The sequence below is a fragment of the Anomalospiza imberbis genome, chromosome 15 (genome assembly GCF_031753505.1).
Source record: "Anomalospiza imberbis isolate Cuckoo-Finch-1a 21T00152 chromosome 15, ASM3175350v1, whole genome shotgun sequence".
Classification (NCBI taxonomy): domain Eukaryota; kingdom Metazoa; phylum Chordata; class Aves; order Passeriformes; family Viduidae; genus Anomalospiza; species Anomalospiza imberbis.
In genome coordinates this window covers 1,279,959-1,296,398 of record NC_089695.1, presented here as the reverse complement: position 1 = coordinate 1,296,398, position 16,440 = coordinate 1,279,959, and the positions used below count along the sequence as shown (strand labels likewise).

At 46.2% G+C, this 16,440-nt stretch overlaps 1 protein-coding gene across 5 annotated transcripts in view; it reads right to left on the bottom strand.

The window, feature by feature from the left end:
* CTNNA1 (catenin alpha 1) overlaps positions 1-16,440 on the bottom strand; it is a 118,218-nt gene that overhangs the window by 4,735 nt on the left and 97,043 nt on the right. For all 5 annotated transcript variants that reach the window (XM_068205494.1, XM_068205496.1, XM_068205495.1 and 2 more), the window contains 6 exons: positions 15,998-16,154; positions 10,632-10,832; positions 9,426-9,577; positions 6,657-6,767; positions 5,019-5,200; positions 4,185-4,290 (listed from right to left, as the gene is read on the bottom strand). In XM_068205494.1, the coding sequence (XP_068061595.1) occupies positions 4,185-4,290; positions 5,019-5,200; positions 6,657-6,767; positions 9,426-9,577; positions 10,632-10,832; positions 15,998-16,154 (909 nt within the window). The remainder of the gene's footprint in view (positions 1-4,184; positions 4,291-5,018; positions 5,201-6,656; positions 6,768-9,425; positions 9,578-10,631; positions 10,833-15,997; positions 16,155-16,440) is intronic.

The window sequence follows — 16,440 nt, the reverse complement described above, 5'->3', positions numbered from 1 at the left end:
CCCCACAGACAGCTCCTGTTCCATGGAAATGTCACTCATCATCTCATCTTCCCACCCAGCATCCACAGGCCTCCTGGACAAAGCCCCCATCAGACTCCCACTGACCCTTATCTCCTGCTCTAAGGCAGGCTGCACTGTGCCCAGCATGATTTCAGCTGTAGCTGTGGAATTCACCTGGCATTACACCCTGCAGGGATCTCCACCCTTCTGGACAGCTGCACCCCATCCAGAGTGATTTAAGAGCTCTTTTTCACACACCCCTGTTCACAGCAAAATCTCATTTCACCTAAGACCCTGATCCTGTGCAATGGACCATCTGATGAAGATGCATAATGGACATGGCATGACTGGAAGATTAATCTCCAATGTGGCACCACTTCATTACTTAATGCTTCACTCCAGCTGAGGGTTGTTGCATTGGCATGCAGCTTCTCCTCCCCTTTGAGGGCAAAGTAAAAATCCCCTCCTGGCTGTGAGCAGCAGGCTCTGAGCCCTGATTCTCCCTGCAGACTTTCTCTCCTTGGCTATGAGATGGAAGCAGAAGCTCTTTTCTTTGTATAAAAGAGGAGCAGATCGTGGTGCACACACAGGGATGTGCAAACAGGGTCCCACTCACATGGAGCATTTCCTACCCAACAGCACTGCCAGAAGAGGCATTTCCCTCGGCAGTGAAGGTGAGTGCAGCTAACACATACATTAGGTTTTTTGTCCAGGGCCAGAACAAGTGGCTTTTGTAAGGCAAAGTGGTCTCTGTGCTGAGCAGAGGTAACTCAGGTGCTGCAGTGATGTGCACACAGAGCTCACACACACACAGGGACACTGCACTGGGAGATGGCTTTATGGCATCTGACCCCACCAACAGACACAAAACCACCTTCTTAGTCCCAAGGAAAATGATGGAACACCCAAAGTAATTGCAACTCTCAACATGGGCACGCAGCTTCCATCAGTGCAGTGAAGCCCTGCCTAACAAAGCAGCAAGGCTTGCAGGTTAATTTCTTAAGCTAATCAATATTAGTCAGCAGTACAAAATGTTTAAGAGCAAGTCCACAAATAGCCCTGGCCAAAGAGCTAATGAAAAGCCCAAATGACCATTTTGGAAACTGCTCTCCATCTCCCAAAGAGCTCATCTAACACAGCGAGTGAGCAGCACAGCAGTGCAGGGGCTCCAGGGCTGACAAATGCCCAGTGCAGCACGTCAGGGGGATGGCTCAGAAATTCCAGCTACTCTGTGGGGCTGTGAAACCCTCCAAGGAAAGACTCTCAAGGCAGGAGGCTGCTGCACCATCACCAACAGCTGAGGAAGGCAGCAAAACCTTCGTGGGATAGGAATCATCACTGGGCTGTGTACATCAGTATGGTGTGAGATGGAAACCTAGATCCTCTCCTGTGTGTGCTATTTCTCCAGGCAGGACCGAGGACTCAGCTCAAAGACAGAGAGGTTTAAATGGAGATGTAACACAAGTTAAAAAAGAGCATCAACAAAAGGCACTGCGAGTGCCTGCAGGAGCCCTGTCCTTTCCTAGGCAGGAGCACCTGGATACAAATCAAAAAACCCAAAAGGCAGCAATTTGAACACTGATCAAGAATTGTGACATTACTGGACTAACCCACAGCCACAACCCCCATCTGCAGAGCTGACATGGGAGGATTCCCACAGCACAACCCAGCAGGGAGTGCAGTGCAGATGGAAATAAACATGTTGGGGGACACCCCACCTTCTCAAACCCCCCAAAATGAGCTGCTGCCACAGACTCAGGGAAGGTTACTGGCAAAAGCTAAACTGGCTGCTCCAGGTCAAGTCCAGGCTCCATCCTGGACACAGCAAACACCCCCCACTTTCAGTTCCTGCTGCCCCAGCTGAGCCTGCAGAGAAGCAGAATCATCCTTTTCTCTGTTTTTGCAGAGAAAAGGGGCAGGGGAAGACAGCAGAGCCCTGGTGGTTTGTGCTGATGGACACAGCCCATCCCCAGCGGCTGCAGGGGAGAGTCAGCAACCCCAGAGCTTCTTCCTCCCACCGCCTCTCCCTTTGGAAATGAGCCCTGCTGCACCAGGATTCCCAAAACATGCCCCTCAGCCCCAGGTGCCAGTTGGGCCCAGCAGGAGCTGCCAGCAGCTGTTCTGGGGAGGCAGCTCCTTGGCAGGATGGGCACTGACCACGCGTGCCAGCAGCTGCCACCAGCCTGTGCCCAGGGTCCCCAGCCCAGCCCCCCCCAGCCAGGGACCAGTCTCGAGGCTGCTGGAGCCTTTTACTGGGAACTGGGGCAACCCCTACCCTCAGCCCCAGCTGCTTCTCAGTGGATGATCAGAGCTGATGTGACCTCAGCCTCCCACCGCTACGAAAGGAAGAAAGGAACAGGAAGTTCCTTCGGCTTTGTAGGTGTTTTGACATTCAAAAAATAAATAATAGAGAGAACCCTTGCTGCAAATCACTGTCATCTGTGTTGTGCTCATAACTGCTTCATATTCCCCTGTTCCCTGCAAGCAGCAGCTGCTTGGAGTGAGGGATGGAAACCTCGGGGAGAACCTGCAGCTGATGGCTGAACTCTTCCCAGCAGACAGGGAATTCCTGGGACAGCAGCTCTTGGAGCTCCAGAGGAATGTGCTGCAGAAGGGCCTGAAGGCAGAGCGTGGAGCTGCTGGCACACTGACACAAGGGCTCACAGCTCTGGGGTCAGCCAGCACACAGGACACAGCCCCTCCGTGTGCTCCCAGCCAGGAGCAGGGAGAGCAGGAACCGGTGCTCGGGGCTGTCCCTGCTCTGGAGCTGCCACACTGCTCCACATTAACACGTTTCTAAAGAGTATGGAAGCACATCTAATGAAATATGCAGGTTCAAAGTATTAGCAGAGTATGCAGTCAGGAAAAAGCTATATTCTTGTCAAAATGACTAACTGTACAGTGCTGCTCATATTTATCTTCAAACACGTGCTTAATCTGTTACATTTTTAAGGACCTTGCTGCTACTAAAAGTAGTTTTCTTTTATATTTTGAAATGGCTTGGTACAGAAAACCATATACCAACTTTGCATAAAACATGTGAATTAAATAAATAAAAGAAAAAGGCGTTGTAAACCTTCAGCCCAAGTTCCCCTGAGACCTCGAACACAAACTGCTCCTTGCTTCATTTACCTACACCAGCAGCACACCTGGTTCTTGCAGAAACAAGGCTGTCAAAATGCTGTAGCAAGGAAAGCCATTTGAAAAAACACTTATCAAATTTATCTCCCCATTGAACATTTCTCTCTGCATCATTAATAAAGGAGGGTGTAGACAAGCACCTCTGAATGCAACATTAAGAGAGAGTCCTTCACTACAGTGATTTACTTTCAAAGTGACACCAGTTCAGTTAAAACCTTGCACTACAAATCTCCATCCTGAAAAGGCCTGGAAAGCAAGTGACCACTGGAGAAAACAAAGTTTAGTCCATGATCTCAGACTTAACCTCCCTGCATTTCAGAGTCTCTCTTGAGGTGGAATATTATTACTAATGTTGATGTTTCCCTGCTATTTGGGTGTGGGCTGTGGCCAAAGGTGCTCCTGCTTGGCCCAGTTTCTAAGTGGCTCAGGACAGGCATTGCATAAATCCCTGAGCTGGCCACGCTCGTTCAATCCTGTAAGAATTCCTGCCCAACCCTGGGACAGCACAGCCACGCTCAGGTCACTGCAGGCCTTGCTGCAAGCCTTCATCAGCTCTGACTGGACAGTGGAAAAAACACCAGAGAGCTTTGACACCCTCCCCACTGAGTCTGTGGAAATTGTTAATCTTAAAAAGCTGCCTCGAAACCAGTATTAAAGGTTGTGCAATGGGCCGGTGCCACTGTGCAGGTGCTGCCCCTGCAGTCTGTGCTTTGGGAAGCACCAGGAGTGCTCTGGGTGTGACGTGAGCCCAGCCTGGGTCCTGCTCAGCACTGGCACTGCCCTGGCTCTACGTGACCTGAAGCAGGGCTGGCACAAAGTGCCAGGTGCCTGCTTCCAGCCAAGGAGCTGCTGTGTCACTGCTCAGGGAGGCAGGAGAGCAGCTGGAAAGAACAGAAAGAACAGAATTTTCTAGCAGCAGATCTGGAAAATCAGTTAAAACACCCCAAAAGCAAACACATTTTCATCTGTTCATCATGCCTGCAGGACTGAAAGATCTCTTGCTCCCTGGTGCTCCAGGAGGAGGCTGCAGGACTGTGACTTACGTGGTCAGCAATGGTCCGGCCCAGCTTGTCCATCCTGGACCCGGCCTCTGCGATCTTTTTGGCTGCACTGATCACATCTGACGTGTTCTTCAGAGGACCCTTGCCCCTGCAAAACAGAGCAGACGCTCCCTCCTAGCACCAGGAAACCACAGCAGAGAACTGTATGTCCCTTTTCTGTTCCACACCGTGCTGGCAGTGACTCCTCACCCAAAGGGCAGGAAAAGGCTGGAGCAGCCATTTCAGCACCTTCATTTTCAAGAGTTACCCCCTTTCAGCTCTTCCCCACATTTAGCTTAAATCTAGGAATAAAAACATCTTAAATTTTACTGCTTTGAGCAGCTTAATGATGATAAGAGATAACATTTTAGAAGAGAGATTTGCAATTTTTATGGAATGGAACATGAAATTTAAAAAACAGTGTTATATAAAATCTGGTAAATTAATTTCAAAAGGCATCAAAAGCTCTCTCTTCCTCTGCAAATAACTGTACTAGGAACTATTTCTGCAGTATGGCAATATTGAGAAGCCCATAGAATTTAATGCTGTAAAGAACTGAACAAATATATATATATATTCCTGGGGACAAGAATCACCCTTAAGAAAGAAAGGAAGAAAGACAGGCAATAACTGCTGTGTATCTGTAGATCAATTTAAACAGTTATTACCACCCAGCCACTGCACAATAATGCATCTCCCCAGTTGGTATGCAGCTGGAACAGGGCACCATTTAAAAGAAATGATAAGAAGTGAGACTCTTAGGAGAACTTGCACCGTGTCTCACTGAAAGCCAGCAGCCCAGGCAGCTCGGAGTGAGCACAAATGAAAAAGCCTCACCTGGTGAAGTCTGTCATTTCCATCATGATCATACACATCTGTTTGGCCAGGACAATGATGTCATTGCCACTGTCGTCCCATTTTGACACTTCAGCGTCCAATTTACTCTTCTCCTCCTGGAAGCTGGCGACCTGCTCAGCAATCTTGGCTTTCTGCTCCTGAGGGAGCTGAGCCATGATAGCCTGGAAGAGAAGAGTTTTCTCACATGGCCTCCTGCTGCCTTGAAGAGGCTTCTTGGAACATATCACTAATAACCAATTTCAGTCATGTAGATGGGGGATAAAACTTTAATAGCAATCCTCTACCTAGAGGCTTTACAGAGCCATTTGCTTCCATTTTGAACCAAAGTTTATACTCTTTTTTTAAGAAAAAGTGCCCAGAAAGACAAGTTGACACTTAAAATATGGGCCTTTGCATGATAAAGTTGTTAAGAATCCAAACAAATTTGCCACATATTACCATCCCTCAAAATAAAACTGCATGAAGAAGGAGGACTTGTCTTTTACAGAAAATTTCAACGTTTTAAAATTAAGTTCCACTTGAGTATTGAGGATAATAAGAAATATTACCAGTCTCTTCCCTGCAAAAAGCTAGCTGTACTCTTTTGAAACATGTCTGCTGAGGAAAGAGTAAGTGAAAATAAAGAGTATGTGCTTACTCCCAAATAAAATCTCTCAGACTGGGTTTATAGCCTGTGTAAGACTCCATGGCCTTGCCTCCATAAATACTGGGAGCACAGATGACTCCAGGAGCAGGCAAAAAGGAGCCTTTGGTACTAAAAATCCTCTGGCAGCAGCCGTGCCAAGAGGTAAATGAGCAATGTCTGCATTTAAATAGAAGGGGGTGAGGGTCCAGGCACAGAAAGTGCTTGTGCAAGGGAGGGGAGCATAAAAATACTCCCAGCTGGTGTAATTCCCAAGCCAATGTGGCCCAAGTTTGATAAATAAGGTCTGGCTACTTCTTGCCTGGCAGGAAGGGCCTCCACAAAAAATCTGCCATGGCACTTTCCCAAGAGTGTAAATTGTTATCGATCCAGAGGGGCCGTGTCAAATAAAAGCAATAGGTAAGGCCTGGTCTTCTTTCAATGCACTGATTTTAGGGTTTCACCTCTTAATGATTACATATTGCCTATCAATGCTTTCCTTTTTGAGTCACAGGAAATGCAGTTAGTTAAAATGATTTCATTTCTGAGTTCCTCTCAATGTTGATAGATGCTCAGTGACCAAACACACACCAGCACGTGTGTGAGGAGACATTTTGGGAAGATTTTTTTCTCATAATGTTTGTCTGTTGAAAATAACATTAATCCAATGGAGTGATCGGCCCTGTACATCCCTGCAGAAGCTCACCCGACTACCATGTCTGTGGTATCAAAATGTGATGTAGTTTCTTGGTCCTAAAAGGATTTTGATCTTTCAGAATACCCAAAATAAAACACTGCTGTTTCTCACATCCATCAGACCAACTGCATTTCACTCGACCTGCTTTTCAGAAGAATGCTGGAAACAAAGAATGCCAGTTTTCTGACCCAGCAATTTTTATCACCACCCTCCCCACTTTAACCTGGGTTTTCAAAGCAAGCTGAAGTGTGTCTTGAAGGCAGGTCTCACTTTGATAATGCTGAGGTTTCTGCCTTACCCTTGCACTCTGTCCAGCAATGAGCTGATCATCCTCGGTCTGGATGCTGGTTCTGCTTCGGACATCGAAATCCTCGGTCTCAAAGTCAGAATCATCCAGCTCTTCCGGAGTCTGAGGAAAAAGCATTCAAGCAGAGTCAAACCACAGATTTCACGGCTCTGAAAACCAACAAGAATATTATTTTTCAAGCAGAGAGAATGGGAATCAGTGGAGGTAAAAATTATTCCACGTTTTCAACAAAAAGGTAAATACAGGGACTGTATCCAGCTCTGAACACGTGTGATTTTATGTGCTTGACTGCTCCTGTTAAACACCACAGGGATCCCCAGAATCACACAGCAGTAACTAAACAGCTGAGATTTGTTAGGACATTAATGCACTCAGCATCTGAAAGACAGAAAAAAGTTCTTGCAAAACGAACAGTGCTTTTGCAAGTTGATTAAATGTAAAAGCTTCATTCCAGATTCTGAAGCTGGAATTACACACAGCTCTGAGGGCTGGTTCAGAAGCACAGACAGTGTCTTCAGCACAATTATGAATCAAAGCATTGACTAAATTAACAACAGATAAAATATCTCAAAGTTTATCCTTATCCCTCGGGAAAAGCTGAAAAATTTCAGCTAGTAAGGGCCAGCTTTTATGCTGTAGGCTAAACACATCTGACCTAGTTCCTGCTTGCCTAGGATTTATTTTTGCTACTGCCAGTCTGTAGCTGGCAAACTTTTTATAAAGCCTATCAAGTTTAAACAGCATGTTTGTCAAAATACTACATCTTTGCTAAAGTGGTACTTCACGACAATTCTCCAGAGCTGGGTCAAAAAAGAACTTCACTGAAAGATGCAATAAATTGTGATTAACAGATAAGATGCAAATAAAGTCCCTGTTCTTTAGATTTTTTTCCTATGCTTTGAATTTCACAGACTTATCTTCTACTACAGACACTTTGTGATACAGTGAAAATAGAGATGGACATGCAAAATAATTGCCAAAAAGCAAAGGTTGAGTAGGGTGACAATCAAGACTTTGGGTATTTCAGCCTCCTCTCCAGGCCCTGGAAAACAGGGTATATCCCCAAAATCAGCAGAGACACACACTGAAAAGTAGCTCAGTGTATCAATATTAAAAAAAAAAAAGGAAAAAGCATTAAGAAAACAGTTCTGCTGTACATGATTTGTCTGTGACTCCCCTCTGCCCATCCCTCCCAAAGCCCAGGGACACAAAAAGTGTAACTCTGCCTTTCAAGTGCCACCAAGGGCAGAAACTCCTCTGGAGTGACCAGCCTGGGCAGCAGGGAGGGGGGAAGATCTTCTTTTCAATAAATACAGATATAGTGAGATGGTAGTTTTGAAAATACCCTGCATAAACACAAAGAGTAGGTGCTGCAGTGGCTTCTCCTGCTGGTCCCTGTAAAGAGCAAGAGCCTCTGGACAAAGCTGAAGTGAATGAGCCCCTGTGAGCAGGGTTACACCAAGCCCTGGAGAGCCCTGGGATCTGCATTTGGATGGCTCTTTTATCCCAAAATAAACTCTCTGGATGACAAGTGCTAATATTTTAACTTCCTTCTAGGTGGCTGCTGTGTGGCCAGGGAGCTGCTGCCGGCTGCTGGCAGGAGCTGTGGCTCCCTGGCCCTGGAGGGTGCCACGGGGCAAACATCAGCGTTCCTGGCACTGCCAGCCCGGGTAATTGCTGCCCACTGGGACTGGCAGCCCAGCCCCCTGTCCTGAGTAACAAGGGCTTCAGCAGGGGGGAACCACACCCTCTGTCTGCACTGCAGGAAGGCTTTGATATCCTCAACTACCGCTGGCTGTCTATAAATCCCGAGCTTGTCTGAAAAAAATTCCATGGAGAGCACAGGTGTGGTTGTCAGCTTTTCTCCTGGATTCTCATCCGATTCCTTGCTTCAAGTAGCAAAGATGAAAGATGCCATTGCAATGGTTACTGTAATCACATATCTTCAGGGGCTGAACATTCTTGATTTACTGATCACCAAGCTGCATCTGCCATGGTCACCAGTCTGAAAGACCAAGGCAGTTTCCGAGAGTCAAAGGAATACAAGGAAAAGGAAAAAAAAGGAATAAACCCCCTGTATTTGTCTTCATTACGTCCAGCTCCTGCCCATTTTTGCCCCAGTAAGATCCAAGGAATCCATGGATCAGCTGCAACCAGAAGCATCCTTTCCTGCATCCCTTCAACCAACTGTGCGCTTCTGTGTCTGGCCTGCCAGAAATTAGGGCTCCCAAGTCACACCCACTGCAAGCACATAGGAGTCAAGGCCTCTGTGAGCTGCCCCTGTTTACCCAGGTTAGCCAATTAACAAATTACATGCTCTAGGAACTACAGACTGAACTCATCTCAGCTTCCTTTTGACTAACTAACATTAATTCTCAAAATTTACTTAATGAAGAGCCATTAGGTTTTATTTCTAGGCTCTCAAACCATCAACAAGCATCTATAGTTCTGAATTAATTTGCTGTTGTTAACTGAAAGGTCACTGATTTTAGCACATTAACGAGCCAGGCATTACCATGAGATTACAAAAGATGCATGAAGGGTATTTAGCAACACAACTCTGGCCATCATGGATGCTCAGATCTGGTTAATGAATCTGAATCCAAAGGCACTGCTCAAGTGCTCCACAGCGATTAGCACATTTTAAGACTCTGAATGTTAATAGGAGCTAAATGAAAATTTCCTCCTGTCTGCTCTCCATTATCCTGACGGCTGTCAGTTGAACAGAGGCAGGGAAAGCTGTGGGGAAGCTGTGCTCACCCGGATCATCAGCACGGCTTTCCTGATGTCGCGGATGCCGTCGTACACCAGCCGGGAGGCGTCGATGAACTCGTTCTCGTCCATGGGCTGGGCAGGGTCGGAGCTCAGCGCTTCCACTGCAGCTTCCACTTGCTCCGTGAAGCGCGGCATGACTGCACCCAGAGCACAAAGCTGGTCAGTCCCACCCCGAGCCACTCTCTGCTTCCCACTCCTGCCTTGCTCTTAACTGTCCTGGAAGCTGTGCAGTCCTTCCATTGAAATCACAACATTTGGTGCAGGCGGTGAAGTCTTAATCCAGCTCCGTTTCTGCTTACACTGCTGCTCTTTGGTGTTTTCCCCTTGGACAGTGACGTTTATCACGCCCTTCTAATGGACAAGGAGAAAACACCTGGGGAAGCCTTTAGAAACTATGGGATAAAATATTAATTGTTTGTTTGATGTTCCCTGCAGATTTACATCATTTTTTGGGGGGAAAAAAAGTCATGCTACCATCAGGAAACTCAAGTTTAAGAAGCACTGGAAGGGGGGCAGGTTGCACTGCTGCATTTCAGTGACTCATAGTGCCCCAGGAAGAACACGCCAGAACCAGTTAAGAGTCTGCTGTTTCTTCAGTGTCACCCTTGATTCCTCATCAAAGTAATTAAAGCAAAACCAGCAACGAGTGGCTCGCACTGAAGCAGCCAGAATCACCCCTCACCCTTATGGATGTCACCAGTAGTTCATAGGGAACACCCTGATTAGGTGTTTATGTGTGGGGCATCACAACCTTCAATGCTCTTCCAACAGCTGTAAAGATACTTTAGAAAATTTACCCTAATTATTACCCTAAATTTACTCCGCTGGGGAATGTGATCTTCCTTCTGGACCCTGAACAGCTGCAGAGCCTGGTGCAATACTCCAAGATGAGCACAGCACAACTTCCAAGCCTTCACTCACGTCTGGGACTCATTCCCGGTGCTTTTGCTTCCCACAGCCCAGTCCATGACAGCGAGCACACTCAGGAACACCTTATGCACAGCTGAGCTTTGAGCCAGTCAACACAGCAAAATCACACTTCTCACTTTGCAACAGTTTTGCAAACAACTCCCACTAATTTGCTTACAGCAAATTGAGTCTTCAACAGACTTCACAGGTACACGGGTACCCAGCTGCCCACAAGCTTCAAGCAACAGCAGCTCAGGGCTCCTGGGAGTGAGTGACCCTTACCTGTGTTGGACAGTAACTTGGTTGCTTCCAGCACCTTCTCAGTGTACACTCCAGGTTCGTAGTTGTCCATCTCCGAGCTGACCACGTGAATGACCCGAGCAGCGCGGCCCCGGATAGCGCCGGCCGTGCGGTCTAAGCCATCCACATCTTTTTCTTGGAGAGCGATGACACATTTGTTTACATCTTCTAAAATGTGATTCTCTGGAGGTAAAAGAAGGAGGATTTAGATGGCAATGTCTTTTCTGCAGCAGTCATCAGCATGGCAATTGCTCAGGGTGGGACGTGTTCTATAGAAGCTCCATGGAGATGCCGTCAAGCATTAATGTGAAGGTCACTACAACCAGCAAAGAGCTGCCCTTCCACAGGAGGTGTCAAAAAAACACCAGTCCATTCACCAACTGGCCTCCAAACGTCCTGCCCCTGTTTGTACTCGATTTTGCCACCAGGAAAGCTGAGTTCTTCTGAGCTCTCCCCTGGTTTCTTTCCATATTTCTCCCCTGGATTGTCCCAGCCCTTATTTCAAATACCTGCAAACCACTCCCCTGCCAGTGCACGTGGGGTGATGGGCACCTCACCAGCACCACACCTACTCCCCTCAACACTCCAACAGACACTTGGTGCAGGTTCCAGCTTCCTCCAGTGTTTTCCTACAGCCACACACATTCCATCAGAGCACATTACACTGTCAGTCGCCCATTCCCATCTGAGACACGTAATGTATGCAGTGAATAATGTGGAAAGCATTCCAGCCACACAGCACTCACTGACTGTTCAGAAGACAAAACAAAACAAAAAAAAAAACAAACAAAACAAAAAAAAAGGCAAGACCTCTGTTTGCAATTAGCTTTTTAAATATACATTTTCTGGTTTTGTAAAGAGATATTTTCCCTATTAATCGAGTCCAAGAAGCCCAAAATGGGAAAAACCCTCTAAGAGATTTCTGAAGATGCCTAAAGAAATTGGGATCCTTATTCGTGGAAACCTACCCTTAAGATCTCCCAGACTATTATTACAGACTTCCAAACTCTGCTAGAGAACTCTTTAATGTACCAGGACTAATGTTTCGGTATCATCATCCAACACCAGCATTTGGACTGCTTGGTAAGAAACACACTTGGAAACATTTCTGCTCTGTCACTTAAAATAGTTTCCAGTGTTAATTACCATTGACTTAATCTTTCAACACTGCCAACCCATGCAAGTGGCTTTTATTCCCTCTGCAGGTAGTAAAAGAGCTATTTTGCAAGAGTTTGTAGAGACAAGAAGCTCACAGTGTTGGCTGGGAGAGGATTTGGAGGAACTGCCTGAAAGGACTGCTGTGGGAAGTTATGCCTGATTTACATAAAATTAACACAGCCAGGTGCAATATTGCGAGACTTCAGTAAGTAACCTCGGCAAAAATTACACTTGTGAAATCCCTCTGAAGCAACTCAGCCTGAGCAGGTTCAGCTGAGGGCAGAAGGTGGCCCTGAGAGAGCAAAGAGCAGGTTCATTAGTGATTTGACAAGTCAGTGAGCAGGCACAGGAGCCACAGCGAGCACAGAGGGTATTTAAGGAGGAGACAGCCCTGGGAACTGCAGGAGCCCAAAGAAAAAGCTTTGGCGCCAGGCCAAAACATAGACTGTTTATTGCTTCAATTCCTAAATGAATAAATTAAGCCACAGACCATTTAAAAGCCTCTTTGGATTATCTGAACTTTAATAAAAGGCATGGACAAAATGAAGGTGAATATTTAAATGTCTGCTGATCATTTAATGCCTTTTGCAGATGTGAAGTGCCAGAAAGCCCCTTCTAGAGGGAGATAACCCACAGGGCAGCTTGCAAAGGGCCCATGGAAGTGCAGGACTGTCAGGTCTATCTGCTCTGGAGATATTCTCCAGCTGGATGGTAACAGGTAAGATCTGACACTGTGCTGAGTCCTTGTAGATACACCCAGTGCTCCCCATCCTACAGGCACACGGAGCACGGGTTGCCCACCAGCACCTCTGGGGATGGGAGAAGGCTGTCCCACATCCAAACCCCCCTGCAAATCCTCCTGCTGAGCAGGAGAAACTTCCCACAGCAACACAACACAGCACAGGCAACGGCAAAGGGTCTTGTCCCACCAAAATAGCTACAGGGAAAACGGTGTGGTTGGGCAACAAGATAAAAGGAAAGGTATTTTTTCCATAGAAATGATTTTTAGACTAAACAAGGAAATACATTAAACTGTGAAAAGCTACAGAATAAAAAGTCACCCACGACTGTCAATCCTCAATCCACGCCCACCAAACACCTTCCACCTCCACCCACCTTCACATTAAAGGGATGAAGCAATGCTTTTCCAAACAACCCCAGCAGCCTGTGAGGGAGTCTGAGGGCTACAGGAGATCAAAATCAAAGAGCAACAGTCAGGAGATGAAGCCACAGATTCATAACTACAACTGTGCTTCTCTGCTGCACCTCCTGGGGAAGGTCTCAGAACCATTTCCACGCTGAAGCTCTGCTGCCAAGGGGCACTGCAGGGGCCAGGTCAGGCAGCACATGGAGCAAACACTGGGGACTTCACATTCCTGTAAATACAGTGTTCATCCTGGCACTATTCACTGGGAGGCTCTTCAGAAAAAAACAGTTCCACTGAGATGGGCAATCTGTGGCATAAACCTCTGTCAGCAGCAGAGGAACAGAAGGCAGCAAATGGAATGGTTTTTTAAGAGGGTTTCAAAGGAGATTCAGGTAATTTCAGAACATAGAATTTGACAATTACACGGTGCTATCAGCAACTGCTCTAAAAAACAGAGATAGTGGGCACACCAACACACCCAGAGTGCTTCGGGAAGGTACTGATAAGAGTGATAAGAATTACAGAAGGTACAGGAGAGCTTTGAAACGAGGAATAATGAAACAGGCAGAGACTGTGCAGTCAGGGAAGCGATGACTGACAAAGTGCATGGCAGAATTCTGCACGTCTACAAACAACATGAAGAAACAGAAGGGGGAAAAAACCTTTTCACCATCTTTAGTACAAGTAGGGGCATCAAATGAACCAAACAGGCGACAGTGCAAAACAAGGAGGTTCTTCACAGGGAGCACAATTCAGCTGTGAATCTTTGCACAGGATGATGGAGGTGCCAGCGGTTTAGTGGTCGAAAGAACAACTAACACCAGCTTAAATGAGAAAAATCTGTCAAGGACTTTTCAGGAGATAGCACCTCTGATGCTGGAGCTCCCTGAGCTGCACATCACTCATGGCTGGAAGCACACAGACATCTCTAGGCTTCTGGCTCCTGTGCCATCCACCTCTCATCCTGACAGTGAGCCTCCCCCAGACCCTGCCCTAACTCAACAGGGCCCTTCTGCTGCTGTACCTATGAAAGTGCTGTCACCTGCAAGCTCACCTGCAGCACTGTGCACTGACTGATCCTTCTTCTGTGATGTTCTGCTGTTACCTAAACCCAGCATCTCTTTCATCAAGCCTTTACTTGTGGATAATTGATACAATTCCGTAGCATGAGCTGAATGGTGAAGCCTTTACTTCAGCACACCACACAGTAGGGATGTGGGATGGCTTACATACATATTTTTATATGCACACACTCATGCACTCACAAGAACTCCTTTAAATTCTGCTTACATCCCAGTTAGCAACTGATACAAACATCCTAATAACCCCAAACAGCACTTGATATAAATCATACCCACCATGACTTTATCCTAAGAGAAATTCAGACTTCTAGCAGATGAATTGGAGTTGTGGCATTATACGGAAAACATTTATCAAAGTTCAAACAAATAACGTTTAAAAGAGTATTTATTGCTTTAATATTTTTTCTACCATGTCCTCAATAACACACACATATAAATAATTACTGAATGCACTTGAATATCTGGAGTTGTCTACATTTCCTAGGCTCCATTTTGGGTGGTGAGCACTCACTCAAGGTGAACTCTCATGAGTCAGTGTGCCACCACCCCAGGAAAGAATCCTTCTCTGCTTACTGCCAAGCTCCTGAGAGTACAGCCATGCAACAGATTTGGTCATTTAGCCAAATCCCCCAGTTCTGCTCTAACCTGCATCCCTGCAGAAGATGGGGTTGTCCTGCCCACAACTCACTTGAGTCTTGTGGTGCTAAACCTGGACAACAAGGGAAGGAAAGTGATTTTGGCAGCTCCACACAGGCTGTGTTTGTAGGGACACCCAGCTTTTCCTTCTCACATGTTTGTACACTTGTGGGAAAGCTTCAAGTGGAGCCTTGAACTTCAGCACACAATTCCCTCTGCACAGATTTCCCCAAACCAGGCTCCTCCCAGCTGTGCAATTCCAGCTGCTGCTGCCCAGAGAGCACGCATGGATACAACGAGCTCGGGTGCTGAACTGCCCAAGAAGTTTATGCTCATTCATTGCAAAGAGGAATTTCACTGAGAGCCCAGGGAGCCACAATACAGTGTGTATGACAATGCAGGTGACTCATCACAGGAACACCACTTGGGCTTTTCTTTGGTTTATCTTAATAATAAAAAAATATGATCTCTTAATTCAGGACCTTAATTTCTCATCTACATTTTCTATCTATGTTCACCTGGTACTTCTGACTCCCCACATCCTCCTGTGAAATCACTCTTTACAGCTTTAGGTCACTTTTGGAGGTTTTAGGTCACTTCAGATGCCCAAACCTGCTTGCACCATGGAAATTAGAATCCCAGCTTGCACTGGTTATTTGTGAACACCTTTGCAGACACAATTCACATGGTTGCATCTCCATGTCCTCTGACCAGAGCACAATTAAAGGATGTGGAAATAAAAATGCCCCCATTATTTTTAGGTCACAGCAGCTGATAGTGGATCTTTATCAAGATGCTGATAAAATGGATTATCTTGGCAAGTACTTTGCCAAATGTAATTATTAATCTATTATAATGATCCAATCTGTTTAAAGAACTCCTAAAACTTTACTAAAGCTGACATGGTATGAACAGCTTTATTTTAATTAACTTGTACAACCACAGTTTGATATTCACTTTTGTTTACATGGCAGTCTAAGGTGACCTGAGGGATAATTTTTTCTGCTAGTTCCTACCTCGGACATAAACATGTTCTATTTCCCCCTGAGTTACTGGTGAGGCTTGTCTACAGCAGCTAAATGGTAATTCATCCTTAGTTCAGCCAGCAATTCCAAACCTTGGGACATAAAGTGTCTTCTCCTTGAAACCAGATCTCCTGCTGCGCTTCCACACCTCGCTGGGCACAAAGTGATCCCAGGTGGGATGCGACAACACCATCCCTTCCAAAAGCCTCACAGACTCCAGAACACATGTCCAAACCACCCCTTTCCAGGACTAAGCTCTTTTAGGAGGATGGTTATCTCTCAGCCTGGAGCCCTGATTACCTGACACAGCCAGGAAGTCATCGATGGAAGTGATGTCATCCACAGCATCCGTCAGCACACGGACTTGCCTCTCCCACTGCTCCTTGAACAGATCCATGTTCTCCTGAGCCAGTTTGCTTTGGGGTTTAGCAGCCAGAGCCAGTGCAGCATTGATGACCTGTAAAACACCTCTGGATTTTTAAAACATATCCCAACAAAATGATTACCTCCTGTGTGTTTATCCAATGAACTCAGCAGCAGACAAAGGAAGTTTAATAAGTTTTGAGGAATTTGATGTTTAAACACAGAAGTGTTTAATTTTGTTGCTCTCACATCCAACTCATACCTGCTTCCACGTTTATTATGGATAGTTATTAGAAGCAAAATCACTTGGCAAGTTTTCACAAGAGCTGGTTTCACCTGTCTTTAGCAGCTCCTGGTAACAAGGTGTTGCCTTCCCAGTG